We start from the raw sequence: 22,402 nt of genomic DNA, 5'->3' as shown, positions 1-22,402 counted from the left end.
AAAATTTTTTCCCATTAGTAGTCTTTGGCTTTCATAAAAGGGTGGCAATCAACAAAGTTAATGATTTTATTTCTTACTGTTTAAAATAAAAGATGTCTTACGATGTGAAAAATGAGTTTCTACTTTAAAAAATAGAGTTCTCTTTTTTCTTTCAATTGTGATATAAATGCAATTCTTTACACTGTTTTGTTTTTCCTCCAATAGAATTCGAGAAACCAAGAAAATTGGTCCAACTTGACATTTTCATCTGACATTAAAAATGGAAAAATTAAACACTCCCCTTTAAAACAGAGGGCTACTCATTCATGTAAACACCTGGAAGGAACCTGTATTAAAAAAAAAAAAAAACAAAGAGAAAACTAAGAACTAAGTTACTATTATGAATACACAATTTCATAAGAAGCAGAACATTCTCTTTTCAGAAGTAGGATTTGTTGTACGTCCACGTTCATAAAGGTTCCCGTTTTGATAGACACCAACTTACAACTGTGAGAGATACCATGTTCTGCTTCACACAAATGCTTAGGGTATCAAAGTGTACTTTAAAAAAATAAACGAAAAGCTTGTCTATAATAGTCAGATCAATGAACATTGGTAATGAGCTTTGGAAAATGCATGTATAGAGAGATACATAGTCTTAAAACATTAAGACTATCTCACCCTAAATAATCAGGGCAAAAAAAAAAAAAATGAGTATCCAACTACATAAATCAAAAGAGACTTGTTCCCCAAATATAAGCACAAAAGGTACACATTTCTTTATTTCAGGATTTGACACATTAAAAGAAAAAAATGCCAACATATTTCAGACAATATACTAGAAACAATAAATAAAAACAGCTTGAAAAATCAGATATTCCCTTTAAGTGCTATGTCCTTTCAATTTCCCTAATCAGATTCAGTTTTCCATGGCAAACAATAACTATACATTTGGTAAATTATGTTGATAAATACACAAGGCAGGTATATATTTCCACAGTATCTTTGTTTTTCACAGTTACCAAAAATAAAAATTGCATTCAACTCATACATCTATAAACACTCTGATTTCTCACGGCGTGGGTCTGAAAGCGGTGGGAGCCCAAAGTCTTTTTAACAATCTGGACTTCAGATTTCTGTCTTCAGAAAGATGTCTTCAGCATCGGCCCTCTGCGGGTACCTTTCAGAATCTTTCTGCGTTGTTATCATGCTCTGGGATGACGGCAGAAAGTAAGCCTTGCTGTGAGATGAGGCAGGCAGGGCTAGGGCTCGTCTTCTTCCAGTGAGAGGGCTAGTCTAACCCAGTCTTTTTGATACCATATTTTAAGGCAGCCTAAATGTCACTCAAATGTCCATACCTCTAGGTCCTGAACTATGAAGTCTTCTTTTTTGGAGAGAATATCATTATTAAACGTGCTGCACGAGTTGCTGCGTCCATGGTATAAGTCGGCATCTAGCCACAGACCGAACCGTCCCCTGGAACAAGGTTAAAGAAGAAAGGAACTTCAGTGACACCCTATACATGGCATGCGTTCTGTCTTTCTTCGCCAGGTTTTCTTTCCTTTTAGGCCATGACAGACAGAACTCTAAACTGCTCACCAAATAAAAGCAAGCTGTACAGACAGGTCTCTCCGAAAGGACAGATAGTGTTAAGTCTCTATGGCACCTTCATAAATCATTTATTCTTTGATTCTCGGTGTCCTGTGTGAGTGCACTGCCCTAATTAATCTAAGCAAATAGACTAGCTGGGTCAAAACAGAACCTCCCGCAAGAAAATGACAGGAATCTTACCCTCCACCACCAAGTTCTAAGGAACTTATGTCTCCGTTGATAAAATAGGAGTTCTCTCCACTCCACTTAAAGACCTAGGGGCAGAAACACAAAACAGCAACAGACATTTTAGTTTGGAGAATCAGCAGAGAAGGCCTCTTGACTAGTTGTGTTCTATGTAAGGGGAACACGCCTTTGACTAAGGAAGGGCTCGGCAGAATGGTTGCGGTGAGGTCACCAGTGATTACAAAATAGTAAAGAGCATTCCACAATGTGTGGGCTCTGACCTTCAGTCTCCTCCTGCATCTCAGACTGAGAAACTCCTAAGGCTGGGTCTCTGAGTAGTCTGCGTGCTACAGTCATGGGGAACTAACTCAGAGTAAAGAATGTAGGTGAGATTACAGGGCAGCTGTTTATCCCAGGGTCTGGGCACCCCACCCGCCCTGACTGCTGACCACACAATACTGGCCATTCAGGGATTTCGACCATCCAGGTACCTTGAAATTAGGGCTAAAGGTGTAGAGAAAAGTTTCGCCCGTGCCGTAATAGTGATCACTGAACTTGAAGGGATGAGTTGCATATGCCCCAAATATCTATTAAAAGAAAACAGAAGAATTAATCATCTTCAAAACTAAACTCCCATAGAGAGACACTCTGAAATATTTTTGACACACTATTGTTCTAAGCTCTTATAACTCTTTCAACAAAGGTTATTACTAAATTAGAACTCTTAAGTGGGAATAAAAAAAAAAAAAGCATCAAACAAAGCCAATATCCCCAGCTCTAACTGGAACCCATGTGGCCAGGGTTTCCTGGTACATGGAAAATCCATCAAAGAACTCAGAGAATGTATTTATTAAAGGCCAACAATTCAGCTGTTAAAAGGCCACTGAAGTCAAACACGGAGAAAAACAAGATGTGTGTTACATATGGAAATGAGTGCTTGGCAGGGCACAATCACAGCTCTAGAATGATGTAGTTTTGTGCTGACTTTTTTTTCTTGAGACAGGGTCTTATAATACTGGATAGGCTAGCGTGGAGCTCACCGTGTAGCTAGGTTGGCCGCTAGCATTCAACAAAATATTCTTGTTCTAGCAGCTTGGGCTTATAGGTGTGAGCTGTCATGTCTGGCTTTCTTATGTGTTTATATGCGATATCAAGGCTGGACATTTCTCCAAAAGAAAATGAACTTTCCTTCCTTCAGTTTTCAATAATGAGTGATGAAAATGTTTAAACATGACAGATCAATATACTTAGTTTGAAGTGACTTTTTTAAAAATATTTTTTAAGATTTATTTATTTATTATGTATACAGAAGAGGGTGCCAGATCTTATTACAGATGGTTATGAGCCACCATGTGGTTGCTGGGAATTGAACTCAGGACCTCTGGAGGAGCAGTTGGTGCTCTTAACCTCTGAGCCATATCTCCAGCCCTTGAAGTGACTTTTAACATAAAAACAAAAACAACAACAATAACAACAAACCACCCCTTGACTTGAAATGTGATGCGTTTACATCAATGGTTCTTCTATCTCTCGTTGGGAGGTAGGAGAGTCATGTTACCGAATACGGTCAGGCACTGCCTCAGCTTTCTGTCTGTCTGTCTGTCCCCACCCTAATCAGTACATATGTGTGAGAGTTAGGAGAGGTAGGCGCATATATGTAAAATGTCACTCAGCCCCTTCATGGATCTTCCCCTCCAGAGCCTACTTGAAAAACATTGCTTTAATAGAGGTTATTTGAAAATGTCTCAGATTTTTTTTCAAAACCAATACTTGAATTAGTTCAGAATCACTGTGTGCTCTCTTCTTCAATAGTTCTTTTTAAAATACTCAACATTCGAGATTTCTAGTTCTAAACAAAGATTTTCATACTTACTAGCCCCAAATTTTCTCTACAACTGCTAAAAACAAAGAAAAATAAAACATGTTTTCTAATAAAATATAAACGTTATTTTATCTTTTCTTAAGGAACTAGGGTACAATAGAGAGGCATTTATTATTTTTTTTGAAGCATGATCTTAAAATATGACAAGAAAGGAGTAGGGTGGAAATGGGCTCCTTTTAGACAATTAGCAGGAAATGTTAGCCATACTCTCAGGCCCTCGATGAAATTCTAAATAATATTTTTCAGCTAAAAGTTTTTCAGTGATTATGAAAATCCACTTAAGGATGAGGGATTGAGTCATACCAGGGCTATGTATCAGGTATGTTGCTCAGAACTATGTAAACAAATATCTATGCTCTTTGTTCTATTCATTTATTTAGTGGAAAAAGTACATAAAACAATTTGTATATAATGATATTTATACATAATGAAAATGCAATTTATTTAGCAAGAACAGAAAAAAAGAATCCATACAACTAAAGAAAATTGGAAAGGATATAGTGAAGGTTAATATAATAAAACCTGTGAATATCTAATTGTTCTTTTCTCTAAGGATTGACCTTAGGGTCTCACACATGGTAGGCAAGGACCCTGTCACTGAGCTACAGCCCTGGCCCTACCACCGAACCTTTTTTTCCCTCTTCATTTTGAGAAAGGGTTTCATCTGCCCCAAGAGTAGCTGCGATTGCAAACCTGTAACACAGGCCTGCCTCTCAACTCCATTAGTTTGTAATCTATATGGGTACATTATGCGTAACAACAGTATCATAAATAGTGGGATGGTGAAATACTGCAATATAGATGTGACATTTCTCTGCCTCACTAATGCTGTTTGCATAAGCCACACTCTATTAATTGCTGAAGATCTGATCATCTAACAGTTCCACGTGTTACAAATTACCGGATAGTTTGGTTTGACTGCAAAGGGGCAGAGATCCTGTCCTCAGTGAGTCTGGGAAGTTATCCCAACTCTAAGAAGATTCTGCTTAGCTCCCTTCCAGATTCTTTCTGGTAAGCTAAAGACTCAACAGCATAGCTCATTGTCTTCGTGGAGAGCCCAACTCCTCTCAATTGTTTAGAGCCAAAAATGTAATCACTGCTGGGAATACCCTTGGCCTTGAACTTCCCTATACTCATCTAAAGACATGCCCCAGCTCCCAGGGGTGTGTGTGTGTGTGTGTGTGTGTGTGTGTGTGTGTGTGTGTGTGTGTGAGGGCTCCATGTCCTATGGCCAGCCTCTCCTCTTGGAACAAGTCCCTAAGCCACTGAAGCGAAGCGTCGGCTACACATCTGTCTGCTTTTCTCAGAAAAACTACTTTGCTCTGTGAGCCAAGTGCAGGTCTGGCCTTGGCTTGTCTCAAGGTGCGCCTAGTGCTGGAGCAAGAACAATGGAGCATCTGGTACCCACAACCTGCCATCTCCGTGATGAAGCACCAACCCAGAGGAAGGAAGGGCCTTCTGCCTCTAGGCCATACTTCTCTGCATTTTATCTCTGGGACACTGAACTTGGGAGGGGCATAAGACGTGCTGGGCACCTGCCCCTGGAAGGGACAGATGACTAGCAGTTAAGAGAAGAGGGATCCCATCTCCTGGGATACACAGGCCCAGAGTAAAACTACAGGTTTGAGGCGGGGTTGTTGGAAGGATGGGAAGCCGGTTCGGTCTCACGTGCCAAAGAATTTCATTGTTATTACTGAGATTTATTAGATTTTCTTGAATAAATATTTCTTCATTTGCTGCATGCCTTTAGGACAATTTCCAGAGACTTTAAAGGGTTGTTGTTTTTACGGTTCCCACCAGTCATGGCTCTTTCCCTGATTCTGCACAGCGCCTCACTCTCATTCTGCATGTATAATATTGGCTTCTCATAGCTCTGTCATATTCTCATGGACAGCAAAGCCACCTCATTTCTGAGGGTGGAGGAGGAGCTGGAATGTGCAGAGCTAATGTCCAAGTATCCTCACTAGCTCAAGCGTCTCCAGGGCCCAGGAGAGGCAAGATGTTGCTCCAGTGGTTCTCAACCTGTGGGTCGCGACCCCCCTTACAGGGGTTACATATCAACTATTTCCATTATGATTCACAACAGTAGAAAAATTACAGTTATGGAGTAGCAACAAAAATAATTTTATGGTTGGAGGTCACCACAACATGAGGAACTGCATTTAAAGGAAGCAGCATTAGGAAGGTTGAGAACCACTGCTCTCCTCCGACAAAGGCCTCAGGCCTCTGTGACATCACCACTAGCTGGAAGCGTGGTGAGACTGTGCCTCATTGATACCTTCTCAGTGTGGCCCTCTTACCATTCTAGCTTGATATCACTGCTAAACAGATAGGAAACTAATGCGTATTTTGTAACCGATTTATGTGCCTAGTCATACTTTATCCAAGACACAGCACCTAATTTTTCAAACATCTCATAACTTGCTGTGCAACTTCTCTTTAAACACTTTGTGGCATTTCATCTTAATTATACCCATTATTCAGCTTAGATCATTATTACATAGGAGTTATCAACTATGATGTAAAAATAGTAACAGTTCCTTTCCTTTCCATAATTCTTGTTTGTTTGTTTGTTTGTTTGTTTTTCGAGACAGGGTTCCTCTGTGTAGCTTTGCATCTTTCCTGGAACTTGCTTTGTAGACCAGGCTGGACTCAAACTCACAGAGATCTTCCTGCCTCTGCCTCCCGAGTGCTGGGATTAAAGGCGTGTACCACCACTGTCCAGCCTCCATAATTCTTATCATTGCAATAAAGTCATAAAGACTGTGTCTTTATTAACCTCATCAGGACTATATATATATATTTTTTTTTTTGGACAGAGTCTCATTGTGTTGCCCTGGCTGGCCAAGAACTCACTTTGTAAATCAGGCGGGCCTTGAACTCACGGAGATTTCACTTGCCTCTGCCTCTCAAGCGCTGGGATTAGATGTCGGCCACATGGTTATATATATTTCTCTTAAAAAGTGTTCCGGTTATATACCTCATTCAGGAAGTAAGGTTGACAGGACAGAGAGTTGTGCTTCACAGTTAAGATCCTCTGTGAGCAAGACAGGTTGAGAAACACCAGTCTGAAAACTTCCCAAACCCCAAATTTTCTGACTGCCAACAAGATACCATAAATAGAAAACTCTGCACCGAGAACCTGTTTCATGAGCAAAAGTTTTACGAAAACTCTCTCTCTCTCTGTATGTATGTATATATGTATGTGTGTCTCTGTGTGTGTTATTGTGAAACAATTGTGATCTCATCCCCAAAATATCTTCTTATACACATACAAATATTCCATGACTCCCCAAATCCAAATTTCAAAACAATTTTATCCCAGGGAGCTTAGATGAAGAATATCCAACCTGAGTCATCCTGTACATAACAGGTGCTGATTAGACATAACCTGACTAGACGAATTAATTAATGATTTTGCAATGTAACAGACCGATTGAACAGTAAATAAAAACAGCCCTGCACTATTCCATGCACAATGGAAGCTGATTTGAAGGAGGAGGCAAAGGTATAGAACGGATGGGGCACTACCTAGCTGGAACACCTCATGGAAAGGGCACCCACCACACAGGTGAGTGTACTATCAGGAAAGGATTTCCCATGGCTGCTGAACCACTGGATCCCAAAGCCAGCACACAGACGCTTGACTGTCTCCCACTCAGGAGGCCACAGCAATGGGCACTGCTAAGACCCTTGGGAAGTCTTTGCAACTGTATATTCGATAGTCCCTAACTTCCAGCTTTAAATTGCTGAAGTTCATTGTTTGCTACTCCATGGTCAGCACAGGGAGAAGATTCCTTAGGATGCAATCACTCCATTTCCTTTACGTTAGGATTTCAAAATACATCAGCAAAGAAAAACAAGAAGAGACAGACACAGAGCAAGAATGGCAAAACCCAGTTAGCCTGAGCATGGGAGTTGCTATACCAGTTCCTCTACTGTTGGGTATTGTTTTCATTTTATTTTTTTCCCCTGAGACGGAATTTCTCATTTGTAGCCCTGGCTGTCCCAGAACTCTCTCTGTAGACCAGGCTGGCCTCGAACTAACAAAGATCCTTCTGCCCCTGCCTCCTAAGTGCTGGGATTAAAGGTGTGCGCCACCAATGCACAACCTGTTGGGTATCTTAATGTTTATCACTGAAACAGCTTTTCAGGTGGGGGATATAGTTCAGTTAGCCGAGTTTATCTGGCGTGCATGTGGCCCTGGGCTTGGATCCCTAGTACCATGTAACCAATTGTAGTAGCACACACTAATAATCTTAGCACTCAGGACGCAGGGGTAGGAGGATCAGAAGAGCAAAGGCACCCTAGGTTATATAGCCTGAGCTACATGCGACACTATGTCCAAAACAAAACACATGTTCTCTGTGAAAGGAATGGGCCTCACCTGGTTATCCATGTCTTTGATGACCAGCAGAACAGGACTATCTAGAGATGCTGATTTCCTATAGAGGGTTTTCAAGCTTGTTCCATGCTCTAAGGTGCTGTAAGCCAGTCTCCATGGATAGCCTTGTACCCTGGCTGGAAGGCGTCGGGCCAGCTGCCAGTTCAAGGAAAGAAATACAAAGAGACATCTTAACCACTCATCAGTCATGAACCTGTGCATTAAATCAGTGCCTGTGGCTCAGACTAAAGCATCATGGACTCACAGTTTGACCTGTTTTGCTCTGGCAAAAACATTTGCTACCACTGGCCAAGAAAGAGAAGGGAAATCTGGACACTGTTTCCCTTGGCCAGGAGGCTGCCCAGGAGATGCTGCCCTCACTCACAGCCTGACTCTGGGCTTCTATGTCATCCTGCAGTCCGGTGTTTCTCACTGATAAGATACATACGCAGAGAAACGTCTTCTTAGGCAGATTTGTGGTCATTTGACTGTCCCAGGAATGCCTTACACAAACCAGCGGAGCTGTGTCACTGGGTGATTATGTGGTACATCACGGAGCAAAGTGTCCCTGTTAGTGCAGGACTGTACATTTGAAGACTCCCAAGATCAAGTTGGCCAAAGGGGTATTTAACTAGACATATTCTTTCCTTTATAATTCAATCTGGCTTTTATCATTTTATATTTTTCCAGCTGTTTTAAGTTTGTATAGGTTTAAAGCTGCTACAGTGTCCTAGAGACCAAGGAAAAGTGTTTTTTTTTTTTAAAGATTTATTTATTCATTATGTATATAGTGATCTGCCTGCATGTATGTCTGCAGGCCAGAAGAAGGCATCAGATCTCATTATAGATGGTTGTGAGCCACCATGTGGTTACTGGGAATTGAACTCAGGACCTCTGAAAGAACAGCCAGTGCTCTTAACCTCTGAGCCATCTCTCCAGCCCCCGAAAAGTGTTTTCCATGAGAGTTCAGAGGGACTTTCTCCACCTTGTTCCTGTATCTTTCATCTATATTTAGCTTAAGCTTAGCTGCCATAAATACTAATAAAGAGTATCTCTCCAAGAAACGTTATCAAAGCAGTGATGAAATGCAATGTATTCGAGCATCGGAAGTCAGCCTCAGTGGCAGCATACAGCCCACCACTATAGCTGCTCCCCAAGTCTCTGGGCTGCCCCGGTTTGAGTCTTTAAGGTTTTGAAAATTCAACTTCCTAAGCTAACTGGTGGAAAAAGTAAGAGATTCCATATTCAGTGTACTAAGCACATAATATTTCACAAAATTCAAGCAGCAGACTTTTTAGCAAAGACAAAGCACACACAGATAAGTCTACAGAAAGGAAGTCTTTCCTTGGAGGCAGGTGGTGTGTTCATCACAAAACAAGAAAGTTCATGTGCTTTATTATTATTTTTTAAAATAAGCCTAATAAATTAAAACCACATTAGCTATACTAGCTAGGATAAAGTTAAATCCTTTTTAGGTACATTAGGACTATGGGAGATCTCTTCCATTTTTTATGTTAAGAAATGGCCTTCTCTTTGGGTATGGAAGGAGGAGGTTGAGATCTTAGCTCTCTACATACCCAGGATGGCCGAGGGGAAGGCTGCTGTGACTTTTCCTAAGTGAAGAAGGGATACTGGTTACGGCCAGGCTCTGTGCTTCCACTTGTTCACCTGACTGTTTCACTCGTGGCCATGGGCAAGGGACACTTTTTGAGACCTGGAAGACCCCAGTGCTCAGTCTGTGGGGAACCCACCTGCTCAATGTGCATGTTCTCCAGGAGCGCGCTGTGGGGTTGCAAGATGGGCAGTCCCTCTTCCTCCTCCTCTTCTTCCTCCTCATAGTAGCTGCAAGTGCTCTTCCTGCGTTTTGCCTCTTCGACAGTGATAATCTGAAGCGACAAAAACAACCCAGTGTAGAAGAGGAGATGTGCTTTCCCCCAAACCACCCCAGCACACAGCTGACTGGAAAGATAGAATGTTGGGTAGCAGGAGGCAAACAGAAAAGGTCTTTGGGGGAAATGACTAATTTTCAAATGCAGAACAAATGCAGAATTTGAACCACGACAGCTGAGCATTTAGTATGCATGATTAAAGTCCCAAGCTTTTCAGCTTTTCTCTTGCTTGTTGCTCGCTCAGGACCGTACGACTCCACACACAATTTACAACCTGGAAAACACGTAAGTCAGGCTCTTTTAGCCTGTGTGTACAAATTTGAATTGCAAAGGAAATAATCAGAGATCCTTCACCAAGTCTATAAATAGGGAGTTTGGAGTGATAAAGATAGTTTTTAATCAGGCTTCCTGGTTGTGTACATAGCAACCAGGACTAATAGAAATAATGAATAATAACAGCCACCAGAGGCAAACGGGAGACACGGGGAGCTTTACTCTAAATTACAACGAGGCTATGATTTATTCTACACAGTTCACAATGATCAAACATTTCCCTTCTAAATTGGAAGACATTATATCACACACATCTATTATTTAAATACAGTTGGGTTTATGAACTACCAAAGTCCTCACCTTAAAAACAACACTTTGTCCCTCTTAACTTCTCAGTAAATCACTGCATGATTTTGAAACACTTAAGAGGCAGCTAACTAGTCAGTAGTAGTGACAGCTGTTATTACAGAGGAAAGGCATCTAATTTACATTTAGTGAAAGTTCTCAGGTAACGCATTGTTTGGCTTTCAAAATGCACAACGACATGCACAAACTATTCATCTTCTGAGCTCGATTTTGGGTAGGAAAACACACTCATGAATTTTCCTATCTTCTGATGGAGAAGTTAGAGAAAGGCTTTCCAAGACTCACAAATCTAACGTTTTAAGTGTATTAAACAAAACACTTCATTTTGTTTCTGTTTTCAAACTCTACAAATTATTAACAGTACACAGTGAGGCTGTGGAATGAAAAAAGTCAAGGACGGATTTTGGATTTCAGAAAGAGGGGGCAGTAACCTCCACAGCAGATAAAAGAACGCACCCCGGGATTTCAGAACACATGGCAGGGACAGAGCACCTAGCTTCCCCACACCGGACACATTCCCACCTACCTTCACAAAAGGCTCTTGGTCAGGCCTGGCACAATAGAAAATCTGAATGTCCAGGGGCAGTCTTCTGCCTCTCATTTTGCTGGGAGAGAAGATTGTGGCCACTCGAGAGAGGAACAGGTCTTTCTCTGGTTGCCTGCACACCGGCCACAGACTGCCAGGCTGAGCTACACTGTGTCTCAGTATCTAGCTTCCTGCACGATTGAGTTTCTGTTTCCCTCAGGAGGGGGTTCAACGTTTCTACAGGAACACACCCAAATTAGGATTTAGAGCAGGCACACTTCCTGTCAGGCAGAGCGGGAGTATGTAAAATGACACTTTCACCTTTGAAACCCACGTCCCAACAGTACAATAAAACCCCATTGTTCCAGGGTTGTTGTTTTTTTTTCCCCCTCTCTTCCCGAACAAACTCTTCATCCTTATGCCCTCCGGGTAGGTAACTAAACTGTGCTCACCCTGCCTCTTCAGGGTTTTCTTTCAGCTCCTTCTTTAAGGCTAAACCTCCATTTTAAACGTGGTGTTGGTTCCCAGCATCAGTTTGAATCTTAAAAACAAAAGGAGCCTTTAACAGAGGTAGGTAGGCTCATTTGTACGTTACTTTTAGAGTCTGTTGGCATGGAACACTTGGAAGGGTGGGGGCACATCTGATTTACAGGAGGCTGTGAAAGATGCCGTCTGATGTACAATTTGACAAAACAGGTAGCAATGTACAGTTTATCGTTTCCCACTGTAGACTGTGACTTAGTGACTGATAAACCTCCTGGGGTCCTCCTTTGTTCCTCAGATCAGATGGCAGGCTTGGAAAGAAATGCTGATCTGCATCAGATCAGTTTTCACCTGTCTTTCTGTTACTCCCCCCCACCCCCCCACCGCTGGTGAATTTCAGTCCCAGGGGCTGCTGAAGGCTCAGGGTCCTGGGGTAGGTTATAAATTGCACTCTGGCAGATGATGGACACTACAGGTCAGCCAAGACCGACCCTCCATGCAGACAGCCATCTAACAATCTAGGGCAGAACCACTTGGATTCTGTGCCCAGGAGAAGCAACTTTTTCAGTGCCTGGCATTTCATGATAGATCACATTAATTAGGTACTTCCTGGGTGCTGGAGAGTGCCAACATGCATTAGGCGCTTCCTCATTCTAGGGAGTGCCAGGTGCTTTGCCAGGCACAGGGACACAAAGCAGTCCATAGTGTCTATGGATGACTGACAGAAGATGAAATATAAACAAGCAGACGCCATCACAGGCAATAAAGAAGCTGGAAGCTCTTGAGGCTCAAAGGAGGTTGGGGACACGTGGTGTGTCTGGAGAAGACTTATTCACAAGGGAGAGGGTGGTGCCATCTGTGAGCAGGGTGGGGTCTGGAGAGATATGCCAGGTGCAGGGTGAAGCAAGAACACTGACATGGGCTCTAGGTTCATGATGGCTGAAGGACAAACAACAGCCAAGGAAGAGAGGAGAGAGGCAGGGAAGATCTGGAGAAGTAAGAACTTTATGTCTTGAAGGGGTTCTGTCACATAGGAGAAGAGTTCTAAAACCTAGCTGTTTTTCCTATTCATTTTGGAGCTTTAAAAATACAGATTCTAGCAGGGTAGCGGCGGTGGTGCATGCCTTTAGTCCCAGCATTTGGGAGGCAGAGCCAGGAGGATCTCTGAGTTCAAGGCCAGTCTGGTCTACAGAGTGAGATCCAGGACAGGCGCCAAAACTACATGGAGAAACCCTGTCTTGAAAAGCCAAAACAAAAACAAAAATAAAAACAAAACAAAAATAAAAACAAAAACAACCTCCCCCCCCCCCAAAAAAAAAACCCAGATTCTAACATTCTTCTTATAGACTTACTAAAACAAAGTTTTCAGAGGTAAGGGTCTAGGAGTCAACTTTTAAAAAAAATCTAGAAGGCTTGAGATATGGCTCTGTGTCTAAGAGCATTTCCTGGGAAAGCACTGACACTGAATTCAGATCCCAGCACCTGTAAAAGGCCAGACATGGCCACTTGAAAGCCTGTCACCCCAGCACTTTGGAGGGTAGAAACAGGAGGATTTAATGTTCAGTAAGCTCAATGTTCAATGAGAGACCCCCATCTCAAAGGAATTAGGTAGACAATGACACATAGCATCCTCCTCTGACCTCCTCAAGCACACACACTAGCACACACTTGTTAGCATATATCATACCTCACTCTCCCCCCAACCCCCACAGAGACAATTCCCTTCCCTGAAATCCCCAAGTGGCTATTCCAGTGATAGGCAAGGTGGCTAACAATTACTATAGGCCCATGGGGTGGAAGAATGGGTATGGTGGCATTTTATTTGTACTGAAATGTGATTTTAATTGTATGTTAATAAATAAAGTTGCTTGGAGGTCAGAGCTAATAGCAAGCCATAGCAGAGCTGGGCGTTCGTGGCGCACGCCTTTAATCCCAGCACTTGGTAGAAGAACTAGGTAGATCTCTGTGTGGTCAAGGATACAGCCAGCATTGGAGACACACGACTTTAATCTCAATACCATAAAAGACCTGGAGGGCTGTACATACAAGGAGTGACGAGGCAGTCATGTGTTTGGGTTTACAACCAATGAGAAGGCAGAACAGAAAGACTATATAAAGACAAACACACAGGAAGTAGGTCTCTTTCGGAGAGGTAGGGCCACCGCAGGAGGAAGGGTAAGGTTTTAGCTCTGAGCTCTGACCTCTTGGCTTTCTTCTTTACATTGGTTCTGTGTTTCTTATTTAATAAGACGGTTGGTTACATCTACAAATGGGGACATGGTACTGAGAGCTTCAAACCTGAGAATGTAGGAATACACTTGTGTATTGAAATGGTAAGTTAGATATACAATATATATTTAAGACCTTTGAATATGATGAAGGAAATCTCAGAAATCACAATAGTGATGAGAAAAATTATTACTAGAAATACTACCTATTATATATATAAATCAACTACATGACTACCTATATATTAAAAAGAAATCTAGAAAAACAAACAAAAGCCACAAACAAAATTAAAAGACAAACAGTAGCAACAGACTAACTTTATGGTTGGGGGTCACCACAACATGAGGAGCTGTGTTAAAGGGTTGCAGCATTAGGAAGGTTGAGAACGGCTGCTCTAGGGAAATGGGTTGTAAAAAAATGAGAAGAGGAAAGAAACTCACAAGTGGCTAACTTGCACATAAGTATGTTCATTTTTGGCTCAGCAATAGTCAAGTAAATAAAAATTAAACTATAGGATAGCATTACTCACTTTCCAATTTAACAAGCATGTTAAGGAAAAAGAAAAAAGGAATAATATTGACAATCCTTCCTGTAGGCAGAGACACAGTGGGAAATCCTTCACACTGCTGGCAAGTTCAATTGGTGACACACAAAACTCAGGAGCATTAGTAATTTACTGTCCTTATCCCTCATAATTTCACATCTGGGAAAGTAAATAATTAAGATAGATCTTCTAATTCTTGTGGTATTCTTGTGAAGTGATTGAAACAACATAATGATTCAAGTGGGAAACTTAAAATACATTATAATAGATATAAAAATACTAGGAACTAGCTGGAGGATGGTGATGCATGGTTGTATCTGTAATTACAGCACTTGAGAGCCTGAAGCAGAAAACGTTGAGTTTGAGGCCAGGCTGAATTAGAGTGAGCTCCAGGCCTGCCTAGACCTATCTAAAACAAACAAACAAACAAACAAAAGCAACCATTAAAACTGAGGGTCTCAAAAACTTAAAACAATTCTGCTAGGCAGGAAGTATAAGCAGGACTAACAGAGAAGAGAAAAGAAAGAACAGGAAGGTGGAAGGAGTCACTTCCAGCCACCGCCAGGACAAGCAGCATGTGAAGATGCTGGTAAGCCATGAGACATGTGGCAAGGTATAGATTCATAGAAATGGATTAAGATGTAAGAACTAGATAGCTAGAAGCCTGAGCCATTAGGCCAAACAGTTTAAATAATATAAGAGTCTGTGTGTTTATTTTATAAGTGGGCTGTCAGACTGCTGGAGCTTGGCGGGACACGGAGAGAAAATTCTCCAGGTACACATTCTTATATTATGTCAGGTGGGAAAAGCCATATACAAATTACATAGAACATAATATTTTTGTTGAATGCAAAGGAGGACCCATCCCCCTCCACAGCTACAAATCCCCCAAACAAAAGAGAAAGTAAAGTCCAAAGAAATGTATGGAAGTAATAAGTATAACTGGACTTTTTTATTTTAAACTTTCTGCACTCTACTTTTCAAGTTTTTACAATTGGCATGCATTGCATTTATAAAACAAAGACATAAGGTGTGTCTGAAGATCTTGAACATAGGTGATGATAGACAGGTAGGTAGGTTGAGACTGGAGTCCAAATGAGGTGCAGAAATCCTGACTGGATAAGGAGGGATTGGTTGGGAGAGTGGTGGATGGCCCTGCAGCATTTAAAAGCAGAGTTAATGGGATTCTGATGGGAGATAAGTTGCCTAGTCAAGATGATGAAAGAGAAGGATCTAGTTTTACATCTGGGGTTGTGGCTTGGACACCACTAAGATATAAATATGGGAGCAGGAACGAGAATTTTGGTGGACAATGAGTTATTCTGGATATGCTGAAGATTAAAAGCCTGTTATCCTATGGGAGCCCACAATTCTCCTTCACAACCATGAAGCTGAGATGGGGTGTTTTTCTTACACACAGACAGACGTGCATACACACACACAAACACACACACACACACACACACACACACACAAATACACACACCACACAGAGGAGATTAAAGGAGATGAGATTTTTTTTCCTTAAAAAACCAAGGCAGTACCATATCCTTGTGAAAGATAAGGAACCAGGCAGGAAGCAGAAAGTCTTTAAAGACACATTAGATAGATAGCTGTGGCTGATAAAACAAAAGTCAGCCTTAGAGAGGAAAAGAGCTTTTTCCCATTAGCCAGAAATTAAGAATGTAATAATTGATACTTTAAAAATGCAGGAAAGGGAGTATCAGAAAGTAAATCTGTCTGATTCTTTCTTCATAAAGTGAAAGGCAGACCAAACTCTGGGATGCATGGATGCTGAAGTGGGCAAGGAAGCTTAGAAAGAATGGTGAGAGGTTTGGAAAGGTAAAGATTTCTAGTTATGAGTGAGGGAGGACCCAGATGGACTCAAAACCATCCATACATCTTGGTACCATTTCTCCTTGTTTTATGGCTTTTGCTTTGTTTTGTCCTTTGAGACTAGCTCAAGCTATGCTGCCTAGGTGGATCCCAAACTCTTGGACTCAAGTGACCCTTCAGTCTTTGCCTGTGGAGTAGCAGCACACCAGTATGTGCCTGGTTTTGGTTGTTAGGGTTTCTGTGCTAATGCCTGACCACCTAGGATGAGAGCAAGTATGAGGGTGTACCCGCACCCCCCCCCCAGGAATATAACAGTCTAGATGGGTATGATGGATGGAAGAACCACTAAATAATTCATGTGCTTTGATAAGTGATAGTGGGGGTGTCCCTGAATTCATTTGCCATCTAACTAATATAGGAGGACAGAAACGCTTTGAGGGGTCCAAGATAGGTACAGAATAGGATGGAGTCAAAGGACCAGACTCCAGAGAGATCCATGAAGACAAAAAACAGGCTTAAAGGCAGGAAGGAGTGACAGACATACTCCTTTTTGTCCCCTCATCTGCCATCTCAGTTCTGTACGCTTATTACACATAGAGATCTATCTTATCCATCTTTATACTACTGTTCCCCCTCTCATAAGAGGTACACGATACATGATGGTCTAATTGGATACAGGGTTGGCAAACTGTAACTGCCAGTCAAATTAAGCTAATCATCAGTCTTTTATATGGCACAGGAGAAAATGTTTCAAAATGTGTGTGTGTGTGTGTGTGTGTGTGTGTGTGTGTGTGTGTGTCCCCGAGATAGAGTTTCTCTGTGTAGCTTTGCACCTTTCCTGGATCTCGCTCTGTAAACCAGGCTGTCCTCAAACTCACAGAGATCCCGCCTGGCTCTGCCTCCGGAGTGCTGGGATTAAAGGCGTGCACCACCACCACCCGGCTCAAAATGTATTTTTAAGTGGTTAGAAAAATTTAAAAAAGAATAGCATTAGCTACCTATTCATAGTTGTTGGACTCTGAACACAAGACCATTTTGTCTGTGTTTGGCATTTTAGGGGTCACAACAGCCTATTCCCTACTCAGGTGTTTACCTCCCAGCTCTTGGTGGTCGGTTCACTGAAGAAGTTGTCAATCATGTTCAGTTCTTCTTTCTCCACCACCACAAAGCCTTGTTCCTTGGCGTCTTTCCCATAGACATCCGGAGACCATTGAACAAAGAAAGTGTACAAGTGGTCCACCCTGGAAAACATGTTCGTGATCCACGTTAATGCCAAGTCCATGCTCCTGGCAGCCATCAAGAGCGCCTTGAGTACCTGTAGCAGCCCTTTTCCTGCTTGGCAAACTGTTTCACCGAGTAGGAAATTCCCCCACTGTCAAGGTTGTCTTTGTGAGTGGCTTCAGAAATCAAAATCAGAAAATAAGAACCCACAAATCAAAAGCCCGCCAGCACCAACCCCGACTGAAACTGCCTCACTCTGAAAGAAAGATCAAGAGATGGGAACAGAAAATGGAAAACCCCAATGACATGTTACACCAAATGTTTCTTCTTCGCTGACTTTCACTTATGGGATACATGCTCATTGATAGAAAAAAAAAATGTTGACCTGAGGCTTTAGCCAGGAACAAGGGCAAACTATAGTCCAAAGAGTCTTTCTATAGCACAAGATACATTATATACAATTTTTATAAAACACTTCTGACAACTAGAACAAGTAGTTATCAGGAGCAAAACTATTTTACCATGGGAAAGAGACTTATCATCTGTGGCACAGGCATGTCCCTTGCTTCCGGCTTCTATTTAGGACACAAATTTCTGAAGCAGATCTCTGGCGACGGTCAACGAAGAAATGGCTAGCTGCTCAGCAGAGGATGGAGGCTCACAGGGCCACACCCCCAAGTATCCACTCTGCATGGACCAGTCACAAACACTAGGTCCTTTAACTGTATTCATGATAGCAGGAGAAGGGGCAATAGGAAGGAGGATCCCATGCTTCTTAAAATCCCTTATCATTGCAAAACAAGTCCAATTTGAGGCGATCATTTAGAAGAATGTCAATTTATCATTACCTTTTAAGAAATGGATTGCTTCAAAAAACTTTCACAAGATGGGTGAGAGTAAAACAAATACAATCCCCACCTCAGTTCTGATCAAACTGCTTTAGGCTCCCACCTCCCTATCTGCTCTTGTCCAGATGTTTACTGGGGTAATACAAAGTTTCCTTTGTAATGGGAGCTGAGACACAACTGCATTTATGTAACATTATATAATAACGCATTTACTGCATTGCTAGTCTTTGTATGCATCTTTAATGACTACACTGAACAAAAATTAATGAGCCACACCAACCTGCATTTCTACATTGTCAGGATGCTAGCTTATGGATTTCATTCATTACATAAATAATGTGGTGAGGAAAGCTGCAGTCTATATCTTGTAGCATCTTTTAAGTTATTTTCTCAAGATTAAGCCCAAGGGCAGGTTTTTACAGCTCCAGATTGATCCTGCCAAGTTGATCTTGAAAGGCTGACACTGGCATTTTGGTTTCTGAGCTTCCCACTGCTTTGTTCTTTTTTTTTTTTTTTTTTTTTTTAAATGAGCTTATGTGGGCTACAAAGATGGCTCAGTGGACACAGGAGCCTGCCACCAAACCTGATAAAACGAGTTCAATCCCCAGGACACACATGGTAGAAGGGAACCAATCTTCCCCAGGGCCTCTGCACTATGACTCCTACCTGTTCCCAAGGCATTTGTGCCATCTCCCAACACACAACACTAACACATAACTTACCAAGTTTTAAATGAGATTGCAATATTTAAACTTCATCCTACTCAATGTGCATTTCTTGAAGGTTGAACATGTTTCTGTGTTTTCTTTCTGGTGGGAGCCATTCTTTTTTAAAGACTTGGTTATTTGTAATTTGTGGTATGAATTTTTTTTTTTATTTAGAACTTTTGGGGGCCTTTATGTCAGTGGTTCTCAATCTTCCTAAATGCTGTGACCCTTTAATACAGTTCCTGATATTATGGTGACCCCCCGACCATAAAATTATTTTCCTTGCTACTTCATAACTGTAATTTGGCTACTGTTATGAATCACAATGTAAATATCTATGTTTTTATAGTGGTCTTAGGTGAGCCCTGTGAAAGGGTCACTGGACCCCCAGGTTGAGAACCACTGCTTTATGTAATATAAATCCCAACCACCATCAACTGTGTTTCTAAGCTGCTTCGTCCTTCTCACAGCAATTGTGTCTTTCTCCCAAAACTGATATAGCCAGTGGGTATGTATGTGTGTTCATATAATATATAAGTTTATTGACCTATATTTATTTTTATTTTATGTGTATGGGTATTTTGCCTGTAATATATGTTGATGTACCAGGTATATGTAGTGCCCATGGGAGCCAGAAAAGAGTCTTGGACCCTCTGATACTGTTGTTACAGACAGTGGCTAGTGGTCATGTGGGAACTGGGAATTGAACCTGCATTGCTGAGCCATCTCTCCAGCCCCAGTTTTTATATAGTTTAAAAATGTATTCCTGTTAGATTTCTCCTTCAAAAACAGAAAGCTGTCACTCAAGATGAGGTTATGAAGTATGTCTGTGCCTGGGTACTCCGCAATGCTAGTATTGCCATTCAAACAAATATGGATATTGATATATTCTCCCGTTCAAGGGTGCAGTGGTTACGCTATTGTTTGACGTGGTCACCACATGCAGGTTTGGGTCAAACACTACCCTCCATTTGCTATGTAGGTAATAGTTTAAAGATGTGGTTCGTGGTTAAACCATCAACTCTAGTAAAGACGATTGCTCCAGAATGTGGATGGGCCTTGCCCAATCAGTTGAGGTTCTTAAGACAAGGGTGAGGTACCCCAAGGAAAGAAGGAATTCTACCATTCGACTGCTTTAGACTTGTTTGTACATCAACTCTTCTCTGGGGCTTCCGCCTCCAGGCTTGTCCTGAAAGTTTCAGGCTTGCCAGTCAAAGTAGAACCTAAGCCAAGCCTTTAAGAAAAAAAAAAATCCATGCATCTATGATATACATTCCATTTATTTTCTTTTAGAGAAATACAAAAGCTACTTTGAAAAGCTACGAAGTCAGTGCCTGAAATGCTTCCCGCCAAGGAAGAGAATGGGTGGGACAAAGATATTATCCATCATACATCTTTATCTGAATTTAGGGATAGGCAACAACTTTTTTTAGTATTCAAATACAAAAATATATACTTAAAAGCTTGGTATGGTGGCACTGCCTTTAATTTCAGCTTTTGAAAGAAAGAGGCAGGTAGATTTCTGTAAGTTTTAGGCCAGCCTGGTCTACATTACAAGTTCCAGGACAGCCAGAGTTACATGGTAAGACTCCATCTAAAAATAAAAACCAAAACCAACTAACAAACAAAAAGAACCACTTAAAATGACAATAAGAAATTTACCAACATTTATTTTATTGATCTTAACCACTCTGATGGGTGTAAGATGAAATCTCTTAGTACTTTTGATTTGCATTTCCCTGATGACTATTGTTGAATTTTCTCTCTCTCTCTTTTTTCTTTTTGGTGTTTCAACACAGGGTTTCTCTGCCTAGCCCTGGCTGTCCTGGAGCTCATTCTGTAGCCCAGGCACGCCTTGAACTCACAGAGATCTACCTGCCTCTGCCTGCTATGTGCTGAGATTAAAGGCATGCACCACCACCACCATCTGACTTTTTAAAAAGTGTTTCTTAGCCATTTTGAGATTTTCTCTGTTGAGAATTCTTTAGATCTATACTACATTTTAAATTGGGTTATTTGTTTTCATGAAACTTAGTGTTCTGAGTTCTTTACATATTGTGGATATTACTCCTCTATTGGATGTGTAGTTTGTAAAAAAACAAAACAAAACCCCAAAAACAAAACCCTTTTCCCATGCTGTAGGCTGCCACACTGTCCAATTAACAGTGTCCTTTACTGTACAGAAGCTTTGCGGTTTCAGGAGGTCCCATTTATTAATTGTTGATCTTGGTGTCTGCGCTACTGGTGTTCTATTCAGAAAGTTGTCTCCTGTGCCAATGTGTTCAAAGTTATTTCCCACTTTGTCAACTACTAGTTTCAGTGTATCTGGTTTAATGTTGAGGTCTTTGATCCGTTTGGAGTTGAGTTTGGGGCGGGGTTTATAAATACGACTCACTTTGCCACCTTCTACATGCAGCCAGCCTATTTGACCAGCACCATTTATTGAAGGTGCTGTCTTTTTCCAATATGTATTTCTGCTTCTTTCTCAAAAATTAAGTGTCCGTGTGTGTGGATTTATGTTTGGGTCTTGAATTTGATTCCAGTGGTGAATATATCTGTTTTTGTGCCAATATCATGCTTTCTAAAAAAAAAAAAAAATTACTATAACTCTAAAGTACAATTTGAGATCAGGAATGGTAATACCTCCAGCAGTTCTTTTTATCATTCAGACTGTTTCAGTTATAGCTACGCTAGTTTTTGTTTTGTTTTGTTTTGTGTGTGTGTGTGTGTGTGTGTGTGTGTGTGTGTGTGTCTGTGTCTGTGTCTGTGTGTGTGTTTCCATGTGAAGTGAAAATTGTTCATTCAAGTTCTGTGAAGAATTTTGTTGGAATGTTGATGGGATTTCAGTGAATCTGTAGATCGCTTTTGATAGGATGGTCATTTTTAATATATTAATCCTACTGCTCCATGAGCATCGGAGAACTTCCAATCTTCTGATATCTTCTTTAATTTCCTTCTTCAACGCCTGAAAGATTTATAATACAGGTCTTTCTGTTGCTTGGTTAGAGTTACCCCAAGATATTTTATTTTATTTGAGGTTATTGTAAAGGGTGTTGTTTTTCTAATTTCTTTCTCAGTCCCTTTGTCGTTTATATATATAATTTTGTAACCAGCTACTTCTCCGAGAGTGTTTGTGAAACAGAGAAGTTTTCTGGTGAAAGTTTTAGGTTCACTTATGTATACTATCATATCATCTACAAATAAAGATACTTGGACTTCTCTCCTTCCTCTCTCTATCCCCTTCACTTCCTTCAGTTGTCTTATTGCTCTAGCTAAGACTACAAGTTCTATATTGAATAGGTATGGAGAGAGTGGACAGCCTTGTTTTGTTCCTGATTTTAGTGGAAATGTTTTGTTTGTTAAATCCATTTAAGTTGATGTTGGCTATGGGCTTACTGTAAACTGACTTTATTATGCTGAGGTATGTCCCTGTATCCCTAATCTCTTCAGGACGTTTTT

General features: G+C 41.2%; 1 protein-coding gene across 4 annotated transcripts in view; it reads right to left on the bottom strand.

Moving 5' to 3' along the window:
* Positions 1–733: 733 nt before the first annotated feature.
* Positions 734–22,402, bottom strand: part of Ncoa7 (nuclear receptor coactivator 7) — a 150,503-nt gene continuing 128,834 nt past the window's right edge. For 3 of the 4 annotated variants that reach the window (XM_028868335.2, XM_028868333.2, XM_028868336.2), the window contains exons 11-16: positions 17,261–17,408; positions 9,773–9,907; positions 8,025–8,177; positions 2,247–2,342; positions 1,771–1,844; positions 734–1,455 (exon numbers count right to left, since the gene is read on the bottom strand). In XM_028868335.2, the coding sequence (XP_028724168.1) occupies positions 1,320–1,455; positions 1,771–1,844; positions 2,247–2,342; positions 8,025–8,177; positions 9,773–9,907; positions 17,261–17,408 (742 nt within the window). In that variant the 3' untranslated portion in view covers positions 734–1,319. Of the gene's footprint in view, positions 1,456–1,770; positions 1,845–2,246; positions 2,343–8,024; positions 8,178–9,772; positions 9,908–11,075; positions 12,146–17,260; positions 17,409–22,402 lie in introns of those variants that run through there. The other variant, XM_028868337.2, reaches the window with a different exon arrangement.

This window comes from Peromyscus leucopus, chromosome 8a (assembly GCF_004664715.2).
Source record: "Peromyscus leucopus breed LL Stock chromosome 8a, UCI_PerLeu_2.1, whole genome shotgun sequence".
NCBI classification, from domain to species: domain Eukaryota; kingdom Metazoa; phylum Chordata; class Mammalia; order Rodentia; family Cricetidae; genus Peromyscus; species Peromyscus leucopus.
Note: the sequence above shows the minus strand (reverse complement) of the source record. Positions and strands in the feature narration are given on the sequence as shown.